This window comes from Lichenostomus cassidix, chromosome 2, assembly GCF_008360975.1.
Source record: "Lichenostomus cassidix isolate B80296 chromosome 2, HeHo_3.0, whole genome shotgun sequence".
Taxonomy (NCBI): domain Eukaryota; kingdom Metazoa; phylum Chordata; class Aves; order Passeriformes; family Meliphagidae; genus Lichenostomus; species Lichenostomus cassidix.
This window is the reverse complement of record NC_139482.1, coordinates 46,656,962-46,679,955: the sequence shown is the minus strand read 5'-3', so window position 1 is coordinate 46,679,955 and position 22,994 is coordinate 46,656,962. Positions and strand designations below refer to the sequence as shown.

At 38.2% G+C, this 22,994-nt stretch overlaps 1 protein-coding gene across 6 annotated transcripts; it reads left to right on the top strand.

Moving 5' to 3' along the window:
* The first annotated feature begins 454 nt into the window (after positions 1–454).
* HERPUD2 (HERPUD family member 2) lies at positions 455–21,373 on the top strand. Of its 6 annotated transcripts, none has more exons than XM_085051402.1 (9): positions 455–884; positions 6,522–6,599; positions 9,986–10,099; positions 12,174–12,331; positions 17,227–17,313; positions 17,979–18,101; positions 18,405–18,728; positions 19,940–20,027; positions 20,364–21,373. In XM_085051402.1, exons 1-9 carry the CDS (start codon positions 738–740, stop codon positions 20,523–20,525), a joined length of 1,281 nt encoding a protein of 426 aa, XP_084907528.1. In that variant the 5' UTR covers positions 455–737; the 3' UTR covers positions 20,526–21,373. The 6 variants fall into 6 exon arrangements, with proteins under 6 accessions (XP_084907528.1, XP_084907529.1, XP_084907531.1 ...); XM_085051401.1 differs by having other exon boundaries at positions 456–884; positions 19,913–20,027; XM_085051403.1 differs by lacking the exon at positions 6,522–6,599 and having other exon boundaries at positions 19,913–20,027.
* The last annotated feature ends 1,621 nt before the right edge of the window (positions 21,374–22,994 follow it).

The window sequence follows — 22,994 nt, the reverse complement described above, 5'->3', positions numbered from 1 at the left end:
GTGTCCCTGCCCTGGGCCAGGGGGGTGGAACTAGGTGTCCTTGAGGTCCCTTCCAACCCAGACCATTCTGTGAGATTGCGATTCTTTGAGATTCAATGGCCTCCACCCTGGTTATAAAATTGCATTTCCTGACCTCACGAGGATATTTGGGACAAATACACTGCGGCGCTCCCACGCAATGGTGACGGAGGCAAGACATACAAGCAGCAAAGCTTTAATTCCGCTGCTAAGAAGCACTTAAGCTTTCAAGTCGTTGAGACCTTCTTGTGAATGAACAGCCCGGCCCGAGCAGCCGCTCCACACCCACACTCGTAGCGCGGCCCACGGCCACCCTGGCGGCACAACAAACACAGCCCGTCAGCGCCGCCGCCATTGCGTCACGCCGGCCCGCGGGCGCCCCCCGGTGCTGCTCGGCGGGAGCGGCGGGGGCGGGGCGGCGGCGGCGGCGCTTCCGGCCTCCATTTTACGCGGCGGCAGGCGGCGGCCGGAGGCCGAGGCGGTGCTGCGGGCTGAGGGGCCCGGGCCGGCCGGGCGGGCGGGTTCTGGGTGCCGCGCTGCTCCTTGTCCCTTCGCTCCCGCGGGTTCGCGGAGCGCCAGCACGGAGATGGGCTCCCCCAGCTCCCCCGGGAAATTCGCCCCCGGCCGCTGAAGCCGCCCGGAGCCCCCCAGAGGTTCGAGCGGCGTCGTGTCCCCGGGCGGGAGGAGAGCGGGCAGGGCCGGCCGAACCCGCGGGCAGCATGGAGCAGAGCGTGGTGGAGCACCCGGTGACCCTCATCATCAAGGCCCCCAACCAGAAGTACACCGACCAGACCATCAGCTGCTTTCTGGAGTGGACTGTGGGCAAGCTGAAGTGCCACCTGTCCAAGGTGTACCCCAGTAAGCCGGTGAGTTGTTGGCCAGCCCTTCTCCTTCGCCTCGCCGGTGGGGCTGGCACTGCGGTGACTTGGGACAGGCGGTCAGGACTTCCTTAGACCCTGCCGAATAAACAAACAGCCCTGCTGCCCAACAGTGACCTGCGTCAAGGCGATGGCCGTCCCTCTGCTTCCAGGGAAGTTGGCAATGTAACAAAACACGAATCTGCTCTTTTACATCGTCTGAGGAGATCGCAGTGTAGCATCCTGAAAGGCGATATCGCTAAAGATGCTTACTAATGCTTCACTTAGCTTTTTCTGGGAACGCAGATTTAGGTACCTCAGTTAACTGAATCTAAGATTAATTTTTGTAAATCTAAGAGCTCTAAGAGTTCTGTCTGTTCTAAAGTAAAAGCCATAATACTTAAGGTTAACACGATTTAGGGAATTCAGTGAGGAGTGGAGCAGGTAGTTGTTTATTCATAATATTATTTGAAGCATGTGGTTGAGCAACCTCCAGAATTATTTCCTCTTTGAAAAGCCAGTTTTCTTGAGGTTGTGCTGAATTTTCTGCTGTCAGGTGTTAATACAAACTTGTATGACAGCTGTGACTATATTTTGAAACAATACTTACAGCATTTTTCATTCCTGAGTGAAATGTGATTTATTTCTGAATTCTGTTAAGTTCTAAATTTGGCAATTAAAAAGAGGCTATGAAAAGAATATGTAATAATAGATAATACTGTGTATGTGTGGAATGGCAGTCATGCGGAATGGTATATTTAAAAATTTCTTCCAGGGAAGTGTATAAGAGAGCTGCAGCAGCATGTGGGGCCTACAACCAGGCTTTAGAAAACGTCAGAAGAAGGCGGCTTTTGTATTGTAAATTATTTTTCACTTAGTTCAATAGAAGAATTACTGTCGTTGATTTTTTTTTTGACAGTGGAAAGTAAAATAGTAGCTTTACCTCAAGAAGGGTTTCTGCCTTTTGGAGAAAGGAGAAAAGCAGCCAACAACTTGGGCTGTGTCACTGGCACATTGACATCTGTTAAACAGTTTTGAGTGTTTGTGGATATAGTTATAGCTGTGAGTGATTCTCTGCTAAAAGAGCCTATCTGCTGTGAAAAACAAAAATATGACTCCAGCTGATAGCTGCTTCATCCTCCTCGCTAGAGTCTCCTCCAGTGACGTGTTTGTGTTTAAACACTAGTTTTCTGACTCATCCTATGAATGATCTTGCTAAATTGAGCTCCTGAAGGGAAGCAACCTTAATGAACAAGAGGTTTTCGTGTTGCACTGTAGGCTTTAAACAGTAGTATAGTGTTAAATTTCAGTTTCCTGAAACATCTTCCATTGAAAATAGATTCCTCAACATGCCACTCATTATTAATGACTAGTTCAGCATACCCAAATTTGTTCTGGGTTAAAGAATGGGGAGTTTTTTTAATGCAAGTTGTCTCAGTAATTCCAATTTAATTTGGATTTACCACACTTGTAGTTAAACAAATAACTGAACACAGTATTTTTATTTCATAGGACCATTCAAATTAAAGTAATAAAATGGGAGAGGAGAAAGGTGTTTAATGGGGTGGCTCCTATGCAGAGTAAAATAAAGTGTATTTTTGGCTTGATGTGTTTTTGATGTTGAGTATTACTCCTTTTTTCAAATTTGTGGAAGTCCTTTTGCTTTTAGGAGCTCTCCTTCCTCTGCCCTTTTTTTGCTTTTAAACCAGATCAGTGTTAAAAGCTTCTTGATAAGATTTCTCTGTTCCCTCAGTATGATAGGTCCTGGAAATAACTTCTATTACAACGCTATTTTAAGGTGGTGAGAATATACTGGAGCATAGAGACTCTATACAGGCCTTGCAGTATTCTAGAAGTTAAGGGTGTAAAGTAGAAATCAGTTGCTGTCACTGCTGTACATAGTATTTCAAGTTTTCTGTGTGGCCTGAACCTCATTCTTGTACGTTCATCTGTAAATTAATCAGTAAACTGATGGTAACTGTAAGTGTCCTAATGAAATTTACAGTGTATTAAGAGTACGTCTTCAGAAAGTGAGGTGGTTTTAATAAGCAAATGAGAAGTTAGGTCTTGAGGCAGTGTTATTTGTGATTTTTCCAGATTAATTTGTGTAAATGACTTGCCTAAATACATAAAAATTTCAAATACAGGCAGAGTTAAATTGGTTTAGTTGTTATTAAAAGCTGATATACTTTCCAAAGTAAGTAATTGAATAAGCCAAATGGTTCAGAATGGTGTTTATTAGTTCATGAGTCTTCACTAAGATTCCCATTTGTCAATACTTTTGCTCCCTGACTGGACCAGTTTTCACAGACAGAGTACTGCAGTTATAATATCCCTAAATGAAATACTTACATAAAATAACACAAGGTTGTTGTAAAATCAGGCAGTCTGTCTCAGTCTGGCAGATCCTACCTTCAGTGCATTAACTGCTGCGTTGATTACACCCATAAACAGTAATATAAAACTGCTATTTCTCATATCCTGTAGTACCTGTCATCTAATGTTTGCCAGCAGTTCTAACCTGATGTGGTTGCTAGGATTTTTATTTCCTATAGAAGAATGGGAGAGAGACTTAATGAACTAAAATAATACCTGTCTGGTAGCTGCAACAGAATAGCTCAGATATTGCCTGTATTCCTGCAGGACGTTGCTACACTATCTTATGTTTGGTGTTTGGTGATGTGCTGGACGCAGCTAATTTGGAATAAGCATTGCAAAAGAAGTCTTGCCTGAAAAATGGAGGGGGAAAAACCCCCCAAAACCAGTAGCTTTGGAGGTCTTAGTTTTGGATTTTGGATACCTTTTGGATTTTGATCTGCAAACTGTTTCCCGTCTCAGTCTAAACTTTAGGTTCTAGAATAATTCTTTTCTGATGCCATGTGCTTGCATCTGAAAATGGGGCTGCTCTAATTATGTGGTTTTATGTGTTTTTCTATCCCAATTCAATGTTTGAGCTAGCAGTGAGCATGCTGTTCCTTGAAGCAAGAGGTGTGGTAGTGAAATTTCCTCTGACAGAGGATGAGTTGAATGCCTTTTCCATTTACTTTGGCATATATGTGAGCTACTGTGTTTCCACATTTATTACCTCTTCTTCCACCTGCATTAATTAAAACAAACAAACAAGCACATTTCAGAATTCCAGGCTTTCACCCTGAGAATTGCAAGTGATAATCCTGTAGTGCTCAGGTAGGTATTTAACGTATGAAGGGTGGAGTATGGGGTTTAAGGCCTCATCTTCCCCATTAAAGTCCCTGGCTTAATATGATTAACAGTACTCAACATATGTTTAACCTTTTCTTTTGTGGTTTTGTAGGAAGCTGAAACACATTACTGAAGGCCATGTAGTCAGCTTTGAGGGATTGTTTTAATCTTGCATTTCATCTCTGTAAAGTGTTCGTATTTAAAAGTTACTTGTATGGTGTTTGAGAAGATACTTGAGAGGGTTGAAGAGAGGCTCATTCATGAGGTGCTGAAGAGAAAAATTGAATGTGACCATGTGAAAAGCTGTATTGTGTGTGAGACAGGCAAAACAACACTCTAGCACTGTGCTGGATGATTATTTAAAGAGTTGGAATTTGAAAGGTTTTTGCTGTTGTGCTTTGCTTGTTTTAAGTACTTGTCTGTTCTAATTAATCTCCAAATAATCTGTCTCAGGACCCAGAAACAAGGATTCTTAGATATTTCTTCTGACTGCACTGGTCAATCTAAAGCAACCAGTTTCCAATTTACAGGAAATTAAGGTTTTCTTTAATCTTGATGCTGAAAATTTGATTTTTCTAAGAAGGCCTTTCTGAAATACAAAATGCAAGCTTGCATTATGCTAGCAGCCTCTTCCTGCTTGAAGGGAGCAACAAAATGATACAGCTCAAAAGAAGTTACAGACATCAATCAGGCATTTTTTGTTGTTTTAAATGTAAATAGAAATAGTATAGCATTGTTGTTGAATGTATTACAATATTTTATAAATTTGAGCTGCAAATAACTAGTTCCCTGTGTTGTGAGACTTAGAAAAATAGTATCCTATGTCACTAATTAAAAATGCAGAAGAATAGAGAATTTTTTTAAAAACAAAAGTGATAAACAGTTTTGCATAGTATGTGGTAGGTTATGAACTTATTCGTTTAAAAAAACATGTACTGAATCATGAATGGTTCGTATTATAGCTCCAGGAAAAAAGTTAAAGGAAACGCTTCTCAGATTTTCAGATTTACTGTGTACTTATTAGAATTATTTGCTTTGTGTATCTGTTTTGTTCTAGTGATATGTTTTTTTCGCCCAGGTAAAAAAACCCAAACAATTATGTGATATTTCTGTATTCTGCTAAGTTATTTGGGATCTGTAGAAGGCTGCTGCAAGAAAAAAAAAAGTCAAAACTTGTTTCCCTAATCACAGAGATCTGGTTGTCAGTTATTTGTCTTAGTATTAGTGTGAGCAAGGTGACAAAGTGGGCAGCAGAAGGCTGGGATAGAAAGGAGAGGTGTAAGACTTGCTGTTTGCATGATGGGGAAATTTTTCAAATAGTTCATGCTGCTAATGCTGTCTGCTCCACTGATGTTAGGCTAGATTTCATCATTTAATGTTTACTTATGGTAACGCTCACTTTCAAGTGATAAATGCTACTGAATTAATTCAGGGTGTAAGTAGTCATTAAACTGAACTGATGTGACCATTCTTTCTAACGTTCTCTCAAAATTGGTGAGTATTTGGGAGTTGGTTTTTTTTGTTGGGTTTTTTTTTGGCAGGGGGGACTTACATATTTATGTAGTTACAGTATGTTAGTGACTTTTTACACCTTTTTTTGATAGCATAAACTGAGTTGAGTGGGGTTGATGTTTTTCTTTCTTTTTTTGACCAAGTAAACTGCTTGCTTTAGCATACTGGACATCTTACTGGAGATAGGTACCCCAAATAGTTTCCTTTTAAAAATCCTTTTGTTGTTATTTCTATTGTGTAGAATAGTCCATACTTACTGTCACATGAGTAGTGTATCATATTAAAAAAAAAAAAAGTCTTTGTGTACAATACTAGATTATTTTAAACTGTGAAACTGTAAGAACAGATGAAAAAAGCTTACCCAGGTTGGAAGGTTACCTTAAAAAAATCTTTTGCCACTTCCGGCTTTTTAATGCTTTCCATTTTGCTTTTTCTTATGATGTTGGTTTTGGTTTTTTTTCTGTGGGAGGTGTGACGGTGGGGGCAAGGACTAATAGCAGAAAGTCCTTCTTGAAAAAGATTGAAATTTGTCCTCTTCTGCATATTTTAATTGGCATTCTGTCATTCTGCTAACTTTCTTTGGCCCAGCCACTTCTCCATCTATATACTCAGAAAGTGCCTGGGACCAGGAGCAGGGTAAAGAACAAATCACTAAAAGACAAGAATGTCTGAATGTACTTGAAAGTTTTCTTGACAAGCATTTGCCATTAAGTGTTGTTGATTATTACAGTGCTCTTGCTGAGAGCTTAATAGCAGAATTGTTTTTCAGAAGTAATTTGTGAGTTCAGCTTGTGAAACCTCTGAAATGTTTTGAAGTGTCTCTGTTGGTGGTTGGACTTACAAGGAATTTTCTCATCTGCAAATGTTATCTCCAGCTGTATACCTGCACAGCAGGAAAAAAGCTAAATTCCTTTCTTTGTCCCCATCTCCTAGTCTACAAAGGATCAGAGACTGGTGTATTCTGGCAGACTGCTTCCTGATCACCTGCAGCTGAAAGATGTTCTCAGAAAAGTAAGCTTTATATCCACACCATACAATATTTGATCAAACCCCTTTTTTGGGAAATGGGAATTTAGATTTGTGTTGTTTAACTTCAGATTTTCCTTGTTGTATTGAGAGATGTAACTGCATAATGTTGATATGTTCTGGAAAATGTATTTTCAAGTATCCCTTGTATGTAGTACTGTGATACTTGTGGATTGAGGCATGTTTTCAATTGGTGGGAGAGCAAGGAGGCTATGTTAAGTCCTAGACAAGTGATATGTTGTGTATCATGGAATCGTGAAATGATTTGTGTTGGAAGGGACCTTACAGCTCATCTAGTTCCAACCCTCCTGCCATAGGCAGGGGCACCTTCCACTAGACCAGATTGCTTAGAGCTCCATCCAACCTGGCCTTGACTTCTTTGGACAGGTACCACTGTCACACAAGTGGAATAATACAACATATTTGTGTTTATTCGGGACATCATTTAAATTCTCATACAGGCTTAAATCCAGAAGTTACATTAAAAATGGCGCTTGTGCAAGCAGATAAAGTAGTATATTTAATATGCAAAGCCAGAATTCTAAATTCCTGAATAATTTCCTTGGAAGGCTGTTTGTTGACTTGTTTTTGATTTGTCAGCTATTAACCATTCCTGCTGATGTTTGAAACTTTGTTGGTTCTTGCTCTTTTAATTTCTTACTTTTTTTTTTATTCTGTTGGTTCCTATTGGAACAAATAATTCTATTAATCTAATTTTGGATTCTTCAGTTAGCATTTAAATCCCAATCCTGAATATGCATGACATCTCATGGAGTAAATCTTGGAATACATGTGCTTGGTTTTCAAACTGATTCAAATAGTTTGGATTGATGACACCAAGTAATAAGGACTTCATTAAGTTAGTAAAGTTCTTAAAAATGTATAGAACAAGATGTTTAGGGTAGATTATAAAGAACTTTTGTTTCAGTTTTGATGGTGACAGAAATCATGATGCGTTATGTTGACTATTCTAAATTCTTTGTAAACAGCTCTGGATGAATCAATAGCTGTTATTGGGGAAGTATTTTAGGTCCTTGCACAGTTTTTAATCCTGTGAAATAGGTGAACTCTGTAATACAATACCTGGCTGTTGGTAATGATACCTTTTTGTAATGTATTGAGGTAATGCAAGAGTGGGTGGATGACATTTTAAAACTTCCCATGGAGGAAAGTCTTTAAAGGTATACATGTTTTAGTGAAAGTGGGCAACTGAACTTCAGTGTTAAGGGTGAAGAAACACATGCAGAGGAGTCTTGAGTGTTGCTTCAGCAGACTAACACTGCTGTTCTTTTATAATCTTTATTCTGAAATAGATTTTATTAAATTAAACTTCTTACCAAAGAAAATTATTGCAGTTTACCATGTGTAGGTTTACTAGAAAACTGAAGGTGGACTATTGTAAGCCAGTCTATGTCCTGTACCACCTGGAAGTTCAAGGAAATGCTTGTATAACTTATCTCAAAGCTTAGTTTTGCTTGCTGAGGACAAAATGAAATCTGAATTCCTTTAATTCCCTTGGCTTGCTTGCAACACACTGGTTTTAGAAAACAAAATTTCAAACTTTGCTTATGTGCTAGAGGAGAAGCTTTGTAACTAATGTCTTCCTTGACTATACAGTATTTTACTTTAAAGTGTTTTAGTAGTTACAGGTCTTGGGTGTAGTTAAACTTAATGAATTTGGAAACATACCAGTCTTAAGCACAAAGTTAGAAATTTGTGTTGGAAGGAGTTTTTTGTGCTAAAGCTTCTAAGAGCTTTTGGAAAAAAAGTATTAAATTCAATCTCGTTCTTTGCTGTGTTCTTCCTACTAGATTATCTATAAATTCCTGGTATTGTCTGGGGACTTGCTGAATGGTTCAGTTTAGCTTTGTGATACTTGTTCCTGGGTACTGACCAGTGTCATTTCACTGATACAAAATGCCTCGAGGCTGGAAGTTATGACACTCTTCTAGCACAGTGATGTCCAACACATTACTTATGAATAGAAGTGTGTTACAGTAAATTGTCACATTTAATAAAATCGTAAGCTGTAGGCTTGCCAGTGATATGTCTAGCTTCCCTGGCCTTCCCCAGGCACATAAATTCTTATCTAGGAAGAATGTAATTAGTTAGGTTAAAGGCTTTTGACATGGTCAAAGTGCTGATCACCTGTGTTCAGTGCTTTCTGATCATTGGTATCACTGACTGGTAAGAAATTACTCTTAATGTAGCCATGAGACTGTGCTTGGGGTTAGGGAGCAGCACATGGGGAGGAGTTTAAATGACTGTGAGTGTGCATTGACTGTGCTAGCAGTAATGCATAGTGGTGTATAAAAGCATTTATATAGTTTTTTCTATTCTTGGAGATCAAAACCTTAAAAATGGGTAAATGGCTGTTACAGCAATTTTATATGTAGGTTGAAAAACCCCCTCCAAATGCAGCATTTCTGAATGTCATCTCATTAAAAATGGCAGCTTGCCTGCACCATGCTGATTCAGAAGAGGATAGAGGAGTGTTTTAGTTGCTCCTCTTGTTTAAAATTTAGTTACTGAGGAAGCTACAGTGTGCAAATTAAATATGCAGCCATAGCTGTTCTGTTGCTATGGCTACCTATGTAAGGGGGTATTTTAATTTGGTACAGTGAAATAGCTTCAGATTGAAGTTGTTATGGCCTCCAGATTGGGGGTGAGTGTGTTCCTGCAGGATTGGCATGGCCTTGCTGCATGCCTTCAAGTGGTGGTATGCATTTGCTTCCTCACTTTTAAAATATTTAGGAATACTCAAGCCTCACCCAGCACTTTGAATAGCATTCCCTGAGCATGGAATATCTGCAGGGGCCCTTCAGTTTGATGTCTGCAGGTTAGGCTTGAGCCAAGTTTAGACAGGAGTGAGGTGAATGCAGTAGCTGGCACATTGTTCTTATCTTGGCCTGCTTGTGGAATTCCAGTGCCTGCATTTTTCATGTACCCTGATATCTCTGTTGAATAATACTCTTCATAAATCTCAGTGCAAATGTAAGTATTCTTAGCTTTAGGGAAAATGAGCCTGCAAAAGGTTTGAGATTTTTCCGAAATAAAAGTTAAAGCTTGTGATATACTTCATGTTTCTCCCAGGGTTCTTCCATTGATTCTGCTATACTGCAGTTTCAGGGAAAACTGGGATAAAGTCAGTGTTCCATATGTTACTGTGGACATGTGCCTTCTAAGAAGACATTAGCTGTGAATTAGTTTGATTTTCTTGTGCTAGACTCAAGTGTTGCTTTATGGTCTCACTGCTTTGTATAATGTTTCTTTAGTGTTTGCAACTTTGAAAGTGAATTTTTAAAGACCATTTTTACTTGTAAATTTCTCAGATATTGTTGCTTTAGCTCTTCAATTTCTTTAATTTTTAGCAAGATGAATATCATATGGTTCATCTGGTATGTACATCTCGGACACCCCCAAGTTCTCCAAAACCCAGCACCAGTAGAGAAGGTCACGGAGCTTCGACCTCCAGCAGTAGCTCAGTGAGTTTTTTTATACACAGGACATAAATTCCTTCTATGCTAAGGAAATTTGCCATTACTTTCTCTTGTAACTTTGTATATTTGTGTGTAAAATAGTACATTGAAAGTAGAGCATGCCATGTGAATTTGTGCAATTAGACTTGATTATTTAAGGGTGTAATTTTATTTAAACAAATATGACCTTTTTTCAATTGTAATACAGTTGTATTTATTAGATGATAAAGCACTACCTTTTCTAAGCTATTCTTTTTTTTTAACACTGTACTGAAAAGTACATCTTCCTTTCTTTCCGTATCCCTATATCTTTGGCAGAAATTGAACAGTGTATTCAGAATTTTAAAAAAACTTAAGTTCAGGTTCGTTTGGTGAAAATCTAAGAGACCAGTCAAAATATTGGCATTGTCATGAGATACAGGTGGAACTTGGCCAGGGTTTATTCTGTTTGACAGGAATTGGCTGGTGTTTATGTATGAACTTCGAGGTAGTCAGAGTGTCTGTAAGACAAAAAGCAGAAAGTGCTTTCACTTTCATTTGTTGTTAACACGTTTGTTTATGGTGCTTTGAGCCTTCCCCTTGTCACACCCTCCAAAAATGATGATGATGTTTGTTGTACTGTGTTCTAAATGCAGTTTGAATATCATATGGTTTAAATGATTTCTGCTGAGGACTTGGTAGTCATTAGTGTAATTTTTGGCATTTTCCAGAGTTGACAGTATCACTAATTTGAAGCCATTGAAGGTTAGTCAGAAAGGGATATATGCAATACCACTGTGCATACTTTTCATCTGAGGTGTGTATTACCAGCATATGGGAAATGCCCTTTTAAGCTGTCTGTTTTCATACTGCTGTCGATAAGGGCTTGTGTTAGGCTGCTGTGTGACAGAAACATGAGCAGTTTAAGCACTGGTAGAGAGGGGATGGTGGCTACAACATGTTTTCAAAGGCTGTATCTACATCTCTGTTTTCAAGCAGGACACAGGGGGCCTCCTGTGTGAGTGCTTTATTGCTGTGTACATCAGTTGTAAGTGTTGTATTTGAATGACTATTAATGACTGCTTAAAGCAGGCAGTATGCAAAGTGCTATGTTCATTATACTTTGGAGGAAACAGCCTAAACCCAAAGCTTGAATGGCCTTTATCCTTCTATTTGTTTTTTTATTTTTACCCCCCCCCCACCTCCACTGACTAGTGGTATATTTTTCTTGTTTCCTTTGTAGGGCAAATGTGACATAGATGTCTTAAGTAATTGCACCTCCTCACTTCCTGAGTTGTCAGAGTGAAAGAGGATTTTCTACTGAGTAAACATTACAGTAATTATTAAGAACAGGATTTGGGGATTTATTAAAACTGAAATAATGCATCTCAGTGGCCCAATTGTAATCTTGTTATGGTGACAAACAGTTTAGAAGCCAGTGTTGTCCTACTTCCGGAGTTAAGAATTTATTCTTGGAAAGTATTGAAGTTCTGATACCAGTTTCAGATGTGTTCCTGGGAGCCCAAGTAGTTCCTAGCTGTTTCCCTATTCCCACTGATAGCCCCCTTCCAGTGGTGAGCACAGCAATTTGGATTGGGCAGCTTCACAGTGAGGTGAGGGTGAAGAGTAGAAGGGCTAACTGAAAACATGGATAGAGGAATGGTATTTTAAGCCACTGCAGGCACTGTTGTCTCTGATGGTCATCATATCCTGAGGTTGTAGGTACTTCTGTTAATGATAGCCACTAGAACTTCTGTTCCTGCTAAATATTCTTTCAATTAAGTTTTAGTTTGCTTCAGCTTTTTGAAACTATAATTCCCAGTGACTTGTGGTTTTCTCTGGAAACTATCAAGTGTTGGGGCTTTCTGAAAAATTCTTTTTTCTTTCTTTTTTTTTCCCCATGCACCTGAGTGCAATTTTGAATTTCTGTTTTTACTAAGGCTTGCCAGAAGCAATAAAACCACAGGAGACTTAACCCAGTGTTTACATTCTTAATAAAACTTGTGACAAAACATTGAAGGGAATAGTTTTTTTAAGACACAGTAGTAAATCTTGTAGCTGTGGCAAAAGATCCACAACCTCGATTTTATTTATTTTTAAGAATTTAGACCGTTCTGGATCAACTGCTGCCTCACCCACAAACCAAGAAGCTTCTTCTACGTCTTTGAACACTAATGCAGATGGAGTGAGGCATCGTAATCTTCCACAAGCACACAGCAATCCCACGCCAAGCCACCAGTTCCCTTACTTAATGCAAGGGTAAGTGAGACTGAAGCAATCCTCACTCTTCGATACTATTTAAAGTGCTTTTCAAATGTTCAGTTGCGATTATGTTTTGTTTCACAGTCTGCAAAATGATGTGGCTAGTTCACCTCGAAGCATAAGTCACATTAGAAATGTTTTCACATGAAAATTAGTGTTTTTAGCCAGGTGTCAGTCAAAGAGCAAGTCCTTCAAAGAGGTGCTTCCCTTCAGGCTGTTTGTTTATATTTTTCTTTATACTTTCTTCCTTCAAATTTCTTGGGCAAGTGCATTTAGTGGATATAGTTAGTAATGTAAATGAGAATTACTGCTTCTGGTTGTCCTTTCTGTCCTTTATTGTAATAGTCAACACTAAATTTTTTACCAGAATATGATGGTTTTTAGTTCTTGACACATGAGATGTAATTCTTTATTTCTCCGTAATGGATTCAACTGCAGAAATGATGTGCAGGTGTTTTGAGTATGTGTAAGTGCTTGTGTATCTACAACAGAATGTTTAAGGATTTTCATACATACCAGTGAAGGGTAACCAGTGTACATTTCTAGATCAGATCTGTTATTGCAGAACTATTAAAATTATGTCATTTGTTTTGTTGCTTAAAAAGCAGCTTTAGGAATTTTAACCCATGTGTATTTTGCAGCTGCTTAAACATGTTTTTTTGTTAGTAGTAGTAGTAATTTCTTCCAAGGGGAAAACAGGAAGATGGTGTGTTCTGAGATGATAGCTGTCATGTCCTCAGGGACTTTCAAGTTTTCTTTCTGACAGGGTGTTCTCCCACCACTGTATAGATTCTAGAAACTTACTTTGGAGAATGTTGAAACAAAAATAAGGTGTGAATGTGCTAACAGCAATGATTGTTTCTGTTGCTGGAAAGTAAGTTGCAGGTGCCAAGAGCTGTTGAAAGTTTATTTCATTTCAGTTTAATTTACATGCTCTCATTAGAGTTAACTTAGACTTTACTGTTGCTAGTTTTCATCTTGAATTTGTTCAGTGGTTTTTTTTTTTTATTTTCTGAAATGTACTGTCTGCTGGGAAGAGGTTGCCTTTGGAGTGGGTAGAGCACTTACGTTATTCTGAGCAAATGCATGGAAGTGGTCATACTTGCCTTTCTGACAAAGCTAGGGGAGACCAGGTTGAGTGTTAAGACTGCTCTTGGCGTAATGTAAGGTAGTTCCAGAAACAATTTATTACGTGATGTGTAAATGACTAATCTGTAAAAAGTTTTAATGTTTTTCTAATTAGCTTGTCACATAGACATTCTGAGTGACTTTTGTCAAGTGTGAGGAACTGAATAGGCCATGGACTTCAAAAAGGCAACAGAACCATTGTTCAGTCTTTGGGCTGAATTAATTTGTGTCAGTTTGGGAGATATTGCTGTCTTGGAAAGAAAGAACAACTTAAAAGTACTTTAAAAATACTAAGGGTGTGACTTGCTATGTGAAGCATGTAATGTGGATTGAGAGGGCGGGGATCTGTAGACTGAAAGAAATGCTGAGAACTTGACATCACTGTACATATTTCAGGGGTTTCAGTCTTTCTTGGACTATCCCTAGCTTGGTTACCTGGAATAGGGTCCTGCTTGTGGCTAAGGTGTATTAACAGTGCTCCCAAATCACATACTTCAATTTTGTGTAGCCCAAAAGAATCCAGATGGTGATCCAAGAGCATTCTGTGGTGCAAACAGAACTGTAGTAAGAGGAAGTGACTGGAGGTTTCCAGGAGTGCATTCCTAATCTGAACAGATACGCCAAAATAAACAAACCCTAAATAATCCTAGGACTTTTTTTTTTTTTTAAGTATTTTAATGGAATGCTGTCAGAACTTAAAGTAGATCTTCATGGACTGCTGGATACTGGCTCTCATTGACTCCAAATAATCTGTGCCCAGTGCCTGCTGGAGTCTGCTTGCTTCTTTAAAAACCCTTTTAAATGCTTCAGTAATCTTCTCAGATTTGTCCGGTTTTGCTTTTGGGCACTGCTGTTTGTATTCCGGCAGTAAGAAATGCTCTCTTTTTAGCTGTCTCTTAAACATCATTTGGGGCAATGGGATTTAGCTTTAATGTAATTTATATGCAGATCAAGACTCATTCAGAATATGAAGATTCATAGCTGAAACTGGCATTACTTCGCTCTGTTTGGTCATGAAAAGATAAGAAAAATAATTTTACTCTAGCTGCATGATGAGCTATAGGCACTGCTGATGGGGAAAGGTCTCCAGGTGTTTGAAATTTCTGTGAGGGTCAGTTTCCTTAAGCATTTTGCACTACTTCCATTGATTTATACAAATAAGTAATGCGAATGTTAGATGATTAAATTACGGTTTTGCTGTTTTTTTCAGCTCCTGGCTTAAAGCTGTGTGAGTTGAATATCCTCTGGGAAAACAGCATTTAGTTCAGATTATTGAAGTATTACAGGGGAAAAAAAAGTGAAAACTTTCTGTTGCATTTGAGTTTTTGCAAATGCTATTTTCAAAAAATCTAAACTTGAGGTGGGACTGGGCAAGTAGTTTATGTATCTGCTGAGTTAGCCTTCAGCTGTGGGGAGCAAGCACAGCATTGTCTGCTCCTGTGGACTTAGTTGGGATCAGGGCCTCCTCTGTGCTACGCGGGTACCAACAGAACAGATGGGCTCAGCCATGACAGGGTTTGCTTTTCATGTTGAAGAGCACTTGGAAGTAGTAAACAGGTAGAAACATCAAGGCAGTGAAATAATTTGTCAAGTGTGGGTGGCCATCTAGTGAAATGTTTTCATATTGTGCACACAGTAATGTTTGAAAGCAAACAAAAAAATTACATACTGACAGCATGCAGTATATTCTAGCACATGAATACATTGCTGCATCAGTCACCTTTGCTCACTGTGTTTTCTTCTAAGAAGCAAATAACATAGCAGAGGATACTGAAATATCACCTGAAGTTGATATCCCAGGCTCGTATGAGATGAACCATAAATGAAATGTCTGTCAGTCAAGGTTAAACAAGTGCAGTTATTGGCAGTCAGGCAGGTGACAGAGAATGAGCTTTTAAGTCTGAGTAAAAAGGCTTATTTTTCTGCTGGTGGTGAGCAGTATCTTTGTAATGACCTTACCTCAAATTCAGTGCTGGTTAGTTCATTTGGGTGACTTCCATAGACCAAAATAAATAATTTTGAGCTTTCTAGCCATACCGGCGAGCAGCATTGTCTTTTCAAAATATTCTGAAGCTACGTATACCATTTGAACTGTTTTCTGGCTTATCCAGCTGTTCCTCTATTGCCTGCTCTGCTTTGTTCTCCAGTCTTGGAATGCCTGTACAGATCCTGTTTGCTTCATTGTTCTTACACTGTTGCTGCCATTCTTTTGAAATACTCTCCTTCCTAGCTCTTTCTCCTCTTTCTCGAAAAAATTAGGAGAAAGTATGTGCTGCTTTGCTTTTTCCTTGAACAGCAAGCTGCCTTTCTTTGCTGAGAAGATCCTCTTCCTTTGGGGAGATTCTTCTCACTGAAATACATTCTTACACTGTTTAGAGCTGTTTCTGAATTTCATAAACTAACTTAATACACTGGCAAGTGTAATAGCTGTATAATTGGCAACATCGGCCTCATTTTGATTTTTGATGACCAAACAAAATATTGCTGTACGAGTTGGCATTCTAAGCCAATAGCTAGTTGTAAGCCAGTCTACTTTTGCTCAATTAATGGAGGTAAATATTGAAAAACTAAGTCTTGCTTCTCAAAAAGTCACTTCTTCTAAAAATAAAAAGGGAAAAAAGGGGAAAAATATTAAAAACCTCCCAAAATATTTGAATGTGAAAGAAAAGAACATGACATAACTGAACTTCTGTGGTTTGTCTTGTTTGACTGGGCTGTTTAATCTACTATCAAGCTTTAAGACATCATCAAGAAAGCAGCTTTTGAAAGAGTTTGGAAGAAAGAAAATATTCAAATCCAGTAATAGTTCTAGAAGATGTATCTAAAAGATGTGAAGGCAAGCTGTTAGCTTAAGGCATCTCAACATTTTTGGGCTCAAGATAGCAGTTACAAAGTAGAATGCTGAAATCTGTATCTAATGAGAAGAGGAACTGGCGAATTCTTTAAGAACTCACTCAGGCAAGTTGGGTAGCACTGCTTTTGGTGACTGAGTTGGAAGTGAATGATCCTGCCTGTTCAGGACCCCATTTGATACTCTGCCTGCTTGAAAATGAGACAATATGCTCAGTGGTTTGTCTCATCATAGTACTCACTATGGCACCCATGTAACATATTTAAATCATCTTTACATTTTGAGGTCAAATGTTTTATGAATTTTGGAGGAGTCTAATCTCTCAAAGTGTTTGCCAGTTAAGGGGATAGAAAAACATTCTTATAGCTTACAGCTGTAAATCATGATTAATATTTTTCCACAGTAGCTTCACAGCATTGCTGTTTCAATGTTTATTATGCATAAAGAAATAGCATCAGCAGGGCTGCAAGTTAACCCCTTATATTTTTTAAATAAACCTAGAGTAATGCCTGTGATTATCTCAGTTTGTGTTTGGTGTCAGGAAAGTACTTTTGCTTCCCCCTCCACCCCCAAACATTTGTCGAAACAGGTTATGGCTAAATGCAGACATAACAGTTTTAGCAGAGGTCATGGAGTTGCATGGCAGGTTCTTGCCCAGAATTAGAGTGAAATATTTATTCATGTATAATGTGGAAAAAAGATTTTAATGTCTTCCTCCCATCTTTCTTTCTGGGCATGTGTATATCTGAATGCCTGGTAGACTAATGAAATCTCTTGGTGATATCTTTGCAGGGAGTGCCTTACTTAGGGAACAGGTGTAGTCTGCAGTACAATTACAGCAGTCTCAGCTTTTGCTACCTGCAGTCTGAATAAACTTTTCTTCATGCTTTATACTCTCATGCTGTCCTGAAAGATGTCCTGGTTTACTACAGTTCACTACATCAAAATCTTTTGGGAAAGAGTTGGAAATCTTGCCAAAACATGCTATATGCTCTAGGAGGTAAGAGAGGATAAGAAGTCTAATAGCAGACCAAACCAAACATAAAACTTATGTACAGGAGTTTTATCTCTTTTGCATGTGAATTGGAGTTAAAAGCCCATAGGGAGGAGAATCACATATGCTCAGAATGTTGATGGGGGGGTGGGAAGTAAATCCTTCACAGTGTTCTTAGTTGCAGTCTTCAGAAGCTGTATCTGAAAGATAAGTTTGTCTTTGCTTCTGTTATTTCTTCATGTCTCTGATTACAGTGATATTTCAGCTATTGCTCCTAAAACAAAGCTATAGAACATAGTACATTTTCCTTTTACAGCTCCTGTAGCACCTTTAAGGGTGGCCTCTGAATTTAAAAGGGATTGTATGGAAGAATTTCAGCAGTTAGCTGTCTTGAAAAATTTTGGCATTGTTTTGTCCCAGAGATGCAGCTAGTGACATATGAAGTACAAAACCAAATATTCTTTCTATAGAAATAACTTTGCTGATTAATTTCTTTTATGAAAATGTTGTGCTTTTTTGGAATGGGTTGGATGATCTCACCATGTGTTATTTCAGTGCATTATTTTAGGGGAACAAATGAGAGGAGAAATGCTACCTTGTTTTTTAATACTAGCACACTTCATAAATGTCACAATTCAGAGCTAAATATTTTTCTTTAAATCATTTTCTAGCAATATAGGTAACCAGCTTCCAGGCCAAGGTGCTCCTGCTGGATTTTCTATGTATCCTGCATTCAGTCCCTTACAGATGATATGGTGGCAGCAGATGTATGTACGTCAGTACTACATGCAATAGTAAGTCTGCATTATCTTAGTTCTGAGCTACTCTAGTGAAAAGAATATTTCAAACATTTTTTTTTTTCAGGATCAGAATGCCTGTGTTTATTTTGTCTGGCTCTGTTTTATGTTTAGTTTTGTCCAGCAAATTATGAAATCAGTCTTGGATTAGAATTAAATTAATGTCTTAGTAAGTAAAAATCTAACAGGAAATGCAGTTTGTTTTGACATGTATTACATCTGTAACTGTAGCAAAGAAGACAAGCTTAGTAATTATGGTGCATGTTTTTTGACAAACCAGGTTTATGTTTAAATTTTTAGCCAAGCTGCTGTTTCAGCCCAAGTGACTTCCAGCACTGAGCCAGCGAGATCTGCGGTTGCCCAGGCTGTAAATTCAGAACGTCCTCCTGCAAATGAGCCTGCAGCAGTGCCAAATGTAGCCGTCCAGGAGAACAGGCCTGTAAACCAAAATGTTCAGATGAATGCACAGGGTGGCCCAGTAGTGAATGAAGAGGACTTCAACCGGGACTGGCTGGACTGGATGTACACGTTCTCTAGAGCAGCAATTCTTCTGAGCATTGTATACTTCTATTCTTCTTTCAGTCGGTTTGTCATGGTAATGGGAGCCATGCTGCTCGTTTATTTGTGAGTACAACAGTTGAGTATAGCTGCAGATCTGAGGTGTGGAGTATGGTGCTAATGTTTATTCCATTTAAAATTAAAATTACCCACATACAAAGATTTACACACTGTTCCTTTACAGTAGGGTGTGTCTGTTAAAAAAAATTAAACTAGTAGAGAAACTGATGTGAAGAAAGACGTAATTCTCAAAATGTTTTTACAGTAAGTTGGATTCCACTTATGCCTGAAACACAATGTTCTTACATACTGGTGATGTGAATAGATCAGTAATGTTGAAATGTAGCATTTTGGGATGAAAATTTAGAAATTGAGTTTGAGGGGGAGGGAAGCTCATATAGGTCGAGCATATACCTGCATAAACTTAAACGTACTGCATGGATATGAAATTGCAGAGCTAAGCTCATGTATATTTCCAAAATAACTTATGGGATGTGTGCAGTAAATTTTGTTATGCAGAGTTAAGGTAGTAGTGCTATAATGGTGGGTACTAGATCTGGTAGAATTGCAGAGACTTAAAAATTTTTTAACTACACGTCATAAAGACCTAAGTACGTTCTGTGTTTATTTGAGAAATATCAGTACTGTTGTCATCATTTCCTTTTGCATATGAAGATACCTTAGTGATGTAAATAGAAGTGGATATGCTTGATATTTTGGACTGATGGCATTTACTGAGAGCTTCCCTACATTGTAATCTCAGTCCTCGCTAAGACTGTTCTTTCATACATGTAGGGTAGTTGAAATCACAATATAGACACTTGGAAATGTGGGAGAGGCTTATTTAATTTACAGTGGTGATGTGGTTCAAGCATTAGCTGAAGTTTAAATTCCTTTTTTTCCACGGAAAATCAAGTTTAAAATAAGAAAATTAAGGCTGCCTTTGAAAATTTATTTAACTTAAGTACTTAAAAATGGGGTGGATACCCATAAAAAGTATTCTACATATTTCATCACCTAATCACGGTACATTATTTGTCTTCTGGAACTGAGGGCTGTGAACAGCAAGACCTTAACACAGACATTGAAGAATAGCCATTCAATCTAAAAGGTTAAATTACAAAAAAATAGATATAACTTCTTTCATTTGAAAGTGCTTACAGAATTTGCTGCAGTAGTTAGTTGTAGAAGAAAAATCTTTTTGTTCCTTTCAAAAGAGAGGTTTTCAACTGTTCCGCTTTCTTACATAGACACCAAGCTGGATGGTTTCCCTTTAGGCAAGAGGGAGGCCAACAACAGGCAGCCAATAATGCAGAAGTGAACCGTGATGGGCAACATGCAAATAATCCTGATCTTGAAGAGATGGTGAGTAAGGGCAGACATGTCTTTTGAGACTCCTGTGTATGATACTGTAAAGTATGCTGTAGTGCCTGGACAGAAAGTCAACTTTTGTGAAATGGAGCTGGTTTAACCAGAAAGCTTTCAGCATTGTCCTCACGTTGTGGCTGCTGCTTAAATTCTGTATTTCTCCAGTCTGACAATTACTGATTGTCTCTACTTCAATCACAGACTTTCTTCATGCTAGTTACTTCAGGAGGTTGTTCTAAGAAAAGTCAGTTAATGTAGGAAGATACTGCTGGTTACCTTATGTCAGAATTCTGAAAAGAAGCAGTTGAATTGCTTCAATTTCTGTTTTTAAAGGAGCGACTTATGGATGATGGGATTGATGAAGACAATGGAGAAGATGCAGGTGAAGATGGCAATACAGAGCAGCAGCCTGGATTCATGGCTTCTGCTTGGTCCTTTATCACAACCTTCTTCACATCACTGATCCCTGAAGGGCCTCCACAGGTTGGCAATTAAAGTGGAAAAGGAACTGTGTCAGGCAGCCTCAGTAGCCATATATAGAAGTGGAGCAGATTCTAGAGAGTGTTCTAAATACAGTGCAATTTCTGAAAATTTATAATGTTATCTTTTGGATCATGGTGTACAAAAATGTGTATTTTTTTTCTTTTGGCTTTCTCATGCATTGAATATTTTAAGCACAAGTGGACTACTAAATGCTTTCTTTAAGATTCTTCTTTTTCTGAAGAATAAAATGTAAAGATATTGGTCTTCCATGTTTTGTTTTAATTTCAAATGTGTATTACACTGAGGCAAAGAGCTTGTATGTAATCTGCACCATTACCTCTTTAAAGAGCTGTTAAAAATATGAATGTTGACGGACCTTTCCAAATGCTCTCTGTTTATCTGAATAATATATCTTGTGTTAGTTTGATGCAGGGTATGAATTCTCACATGGGATTTGGAACTTATGTCATTCCTGAGAGAATGCTGTAAACACAAGGATTACTTGTTAACGGTGTGTTGTCTTCATGTCAGAAAATATTAAGCCTCTTCATTTGAAAAGCTGAAAGCTTTTTCTTGAGACTGTACTGAAGTTCATTAAAGTTGGCAGAATTTGACAGCTCTTCAAAGACAATTGACAGTGATGGCATAAACCTTAAATGTTTGATACGTACAGTACTTTTTAAGGAAAATATAGCTGCACTGGGGCAAAACATGTACATTAGGTTTTTTAATAAAAACTGTTATGGTAACTCTTTTGGATGTTTATATGCATATTTGAATGCAAATGGCTAAATACTGCCTCATTAAGGATGAGGATATGATTAATTTGAGAGTGTAATAAAGTTATCATGGTGGCATTACTAACGTTGACTAAAGTGATGTGTTTGTAGCAGTGTCTATACAGTTACGAGTATGATCTCAACAGCAGACTATCTGTATTCTTTAACTTCATTAACTTAATTAAAACTGAGGAAAGGAAAATGGTACATGAGAGAGTGGCACAGTGCTATGTCAGGTTTTTGGTTGCTTTCTTTAAATGTCAGCTGTAGTCCAGAGGGTACATTTGGGTTTGTTCTTAATTCTGAAGTTATCATGTGCTCCTTAACTTAAAAACATCTGCAAAGATTCTGTTACACTCCTACCAAAGGAAAGCCTATTTGACTTCCTGATTTTCAAGTACAGGACAAAGCTCTTGAATAGTGTGAATGAGTGATAAATAGGATTTATTTTTTACTTGCTTGTGTTAAAGTGCTATGCAGCAAAGTTTTAAACCTTTTAAGTTTTAAACTCTGAAACATCTGCAAGGATTTCTAGGCCTCACTGAGAGATGAGTCAGTTGGAAAAAATAAATCTGAACAATGGTTTTGAGGTATCTAAATTAAACAATCTTTTTTTGATTTACAAAATATTTCTGATTTACAAGTTTGTCAAAAGAGGAATAGAAATGTAAGTCTTAAAAGCATCAATTATTTTATTTGCTGTAAGCAAATACAGGCCTATATAGACAGCAGTGATGAGTAAGTCATGTTTAATTGTGATGTTCTTATTTTTACTATGGGAAGCAGCTCTCAGTTTAGGTTCTTTACTATAGATACATAAAACATACAGACCTTGTCCATGAAATGTTACCTTTTTAGTTTGGTGGATGGATCTAACTTGACTAATGTTTAAGAGCTGCTACAAAACCGTACGTTTTTAAAGGAGTGTCACAAGTGGCAGTCTAGGATGTTACAGGCCTTATTTCTGGAATGCATTGAAGAAGTTTCATCTGTTTGACCTGTGTGTTCTCCCTCTCAATTTTACCAGAGTTTTTCTTTTACCGTTTTTTTGTCCTGTGTTAGCATTCCTGTAAGCTGTGCAGTTATGACCTGCCAGTATCTAGCTGTCAACAGCCATTTGTTTCTTCTTACCGATGTTGTTCAGGTTTGTTTGTATTCTGTGCTGTAGGAAGCAGTTGGTGGCAGTTTTCTGCTGCTAGTGACTAGGTAAAGAAAGTTGCTCTTATGCTGTTAGCCCTGGTTTGGTTAAAAGGTGTAGAATTGCCACTGATGATTTGTACTCAAAAAAAGATAAATTTGTTGACAGGTTTCACAAGGTTGAAATAGTGAAATGGGAGATGTTCTGAGTGCTTTAACCAGAACCCAGCTGGAGCAATGCATTGTAGAGGCCACATTTCCATGAGATTGTCTTAAGGTCATAGAATCTCCCAGCTTCCACAACTTAATAAGATACAAGCAAGGAAAAGCAAAATTATGGTTACTGAGGAAAGTGAGTGAGAAATAACAATGAGATAGGAAGCATTACCAAAGAGTTGGAGGCAGAGGAAAGCTACTCACAGAAGCAAAAATAAGGTTGTGATCATGAGTAAATGCAAAGCAAGCACTGAAAAGCAGATTGATGTAAGAAATGCGCACTTGTCAGAAAAGGAAAGAACTTGTTGAAAATTAATCATATCAGGTCTTTGTTGTATGTGTTTTTGAG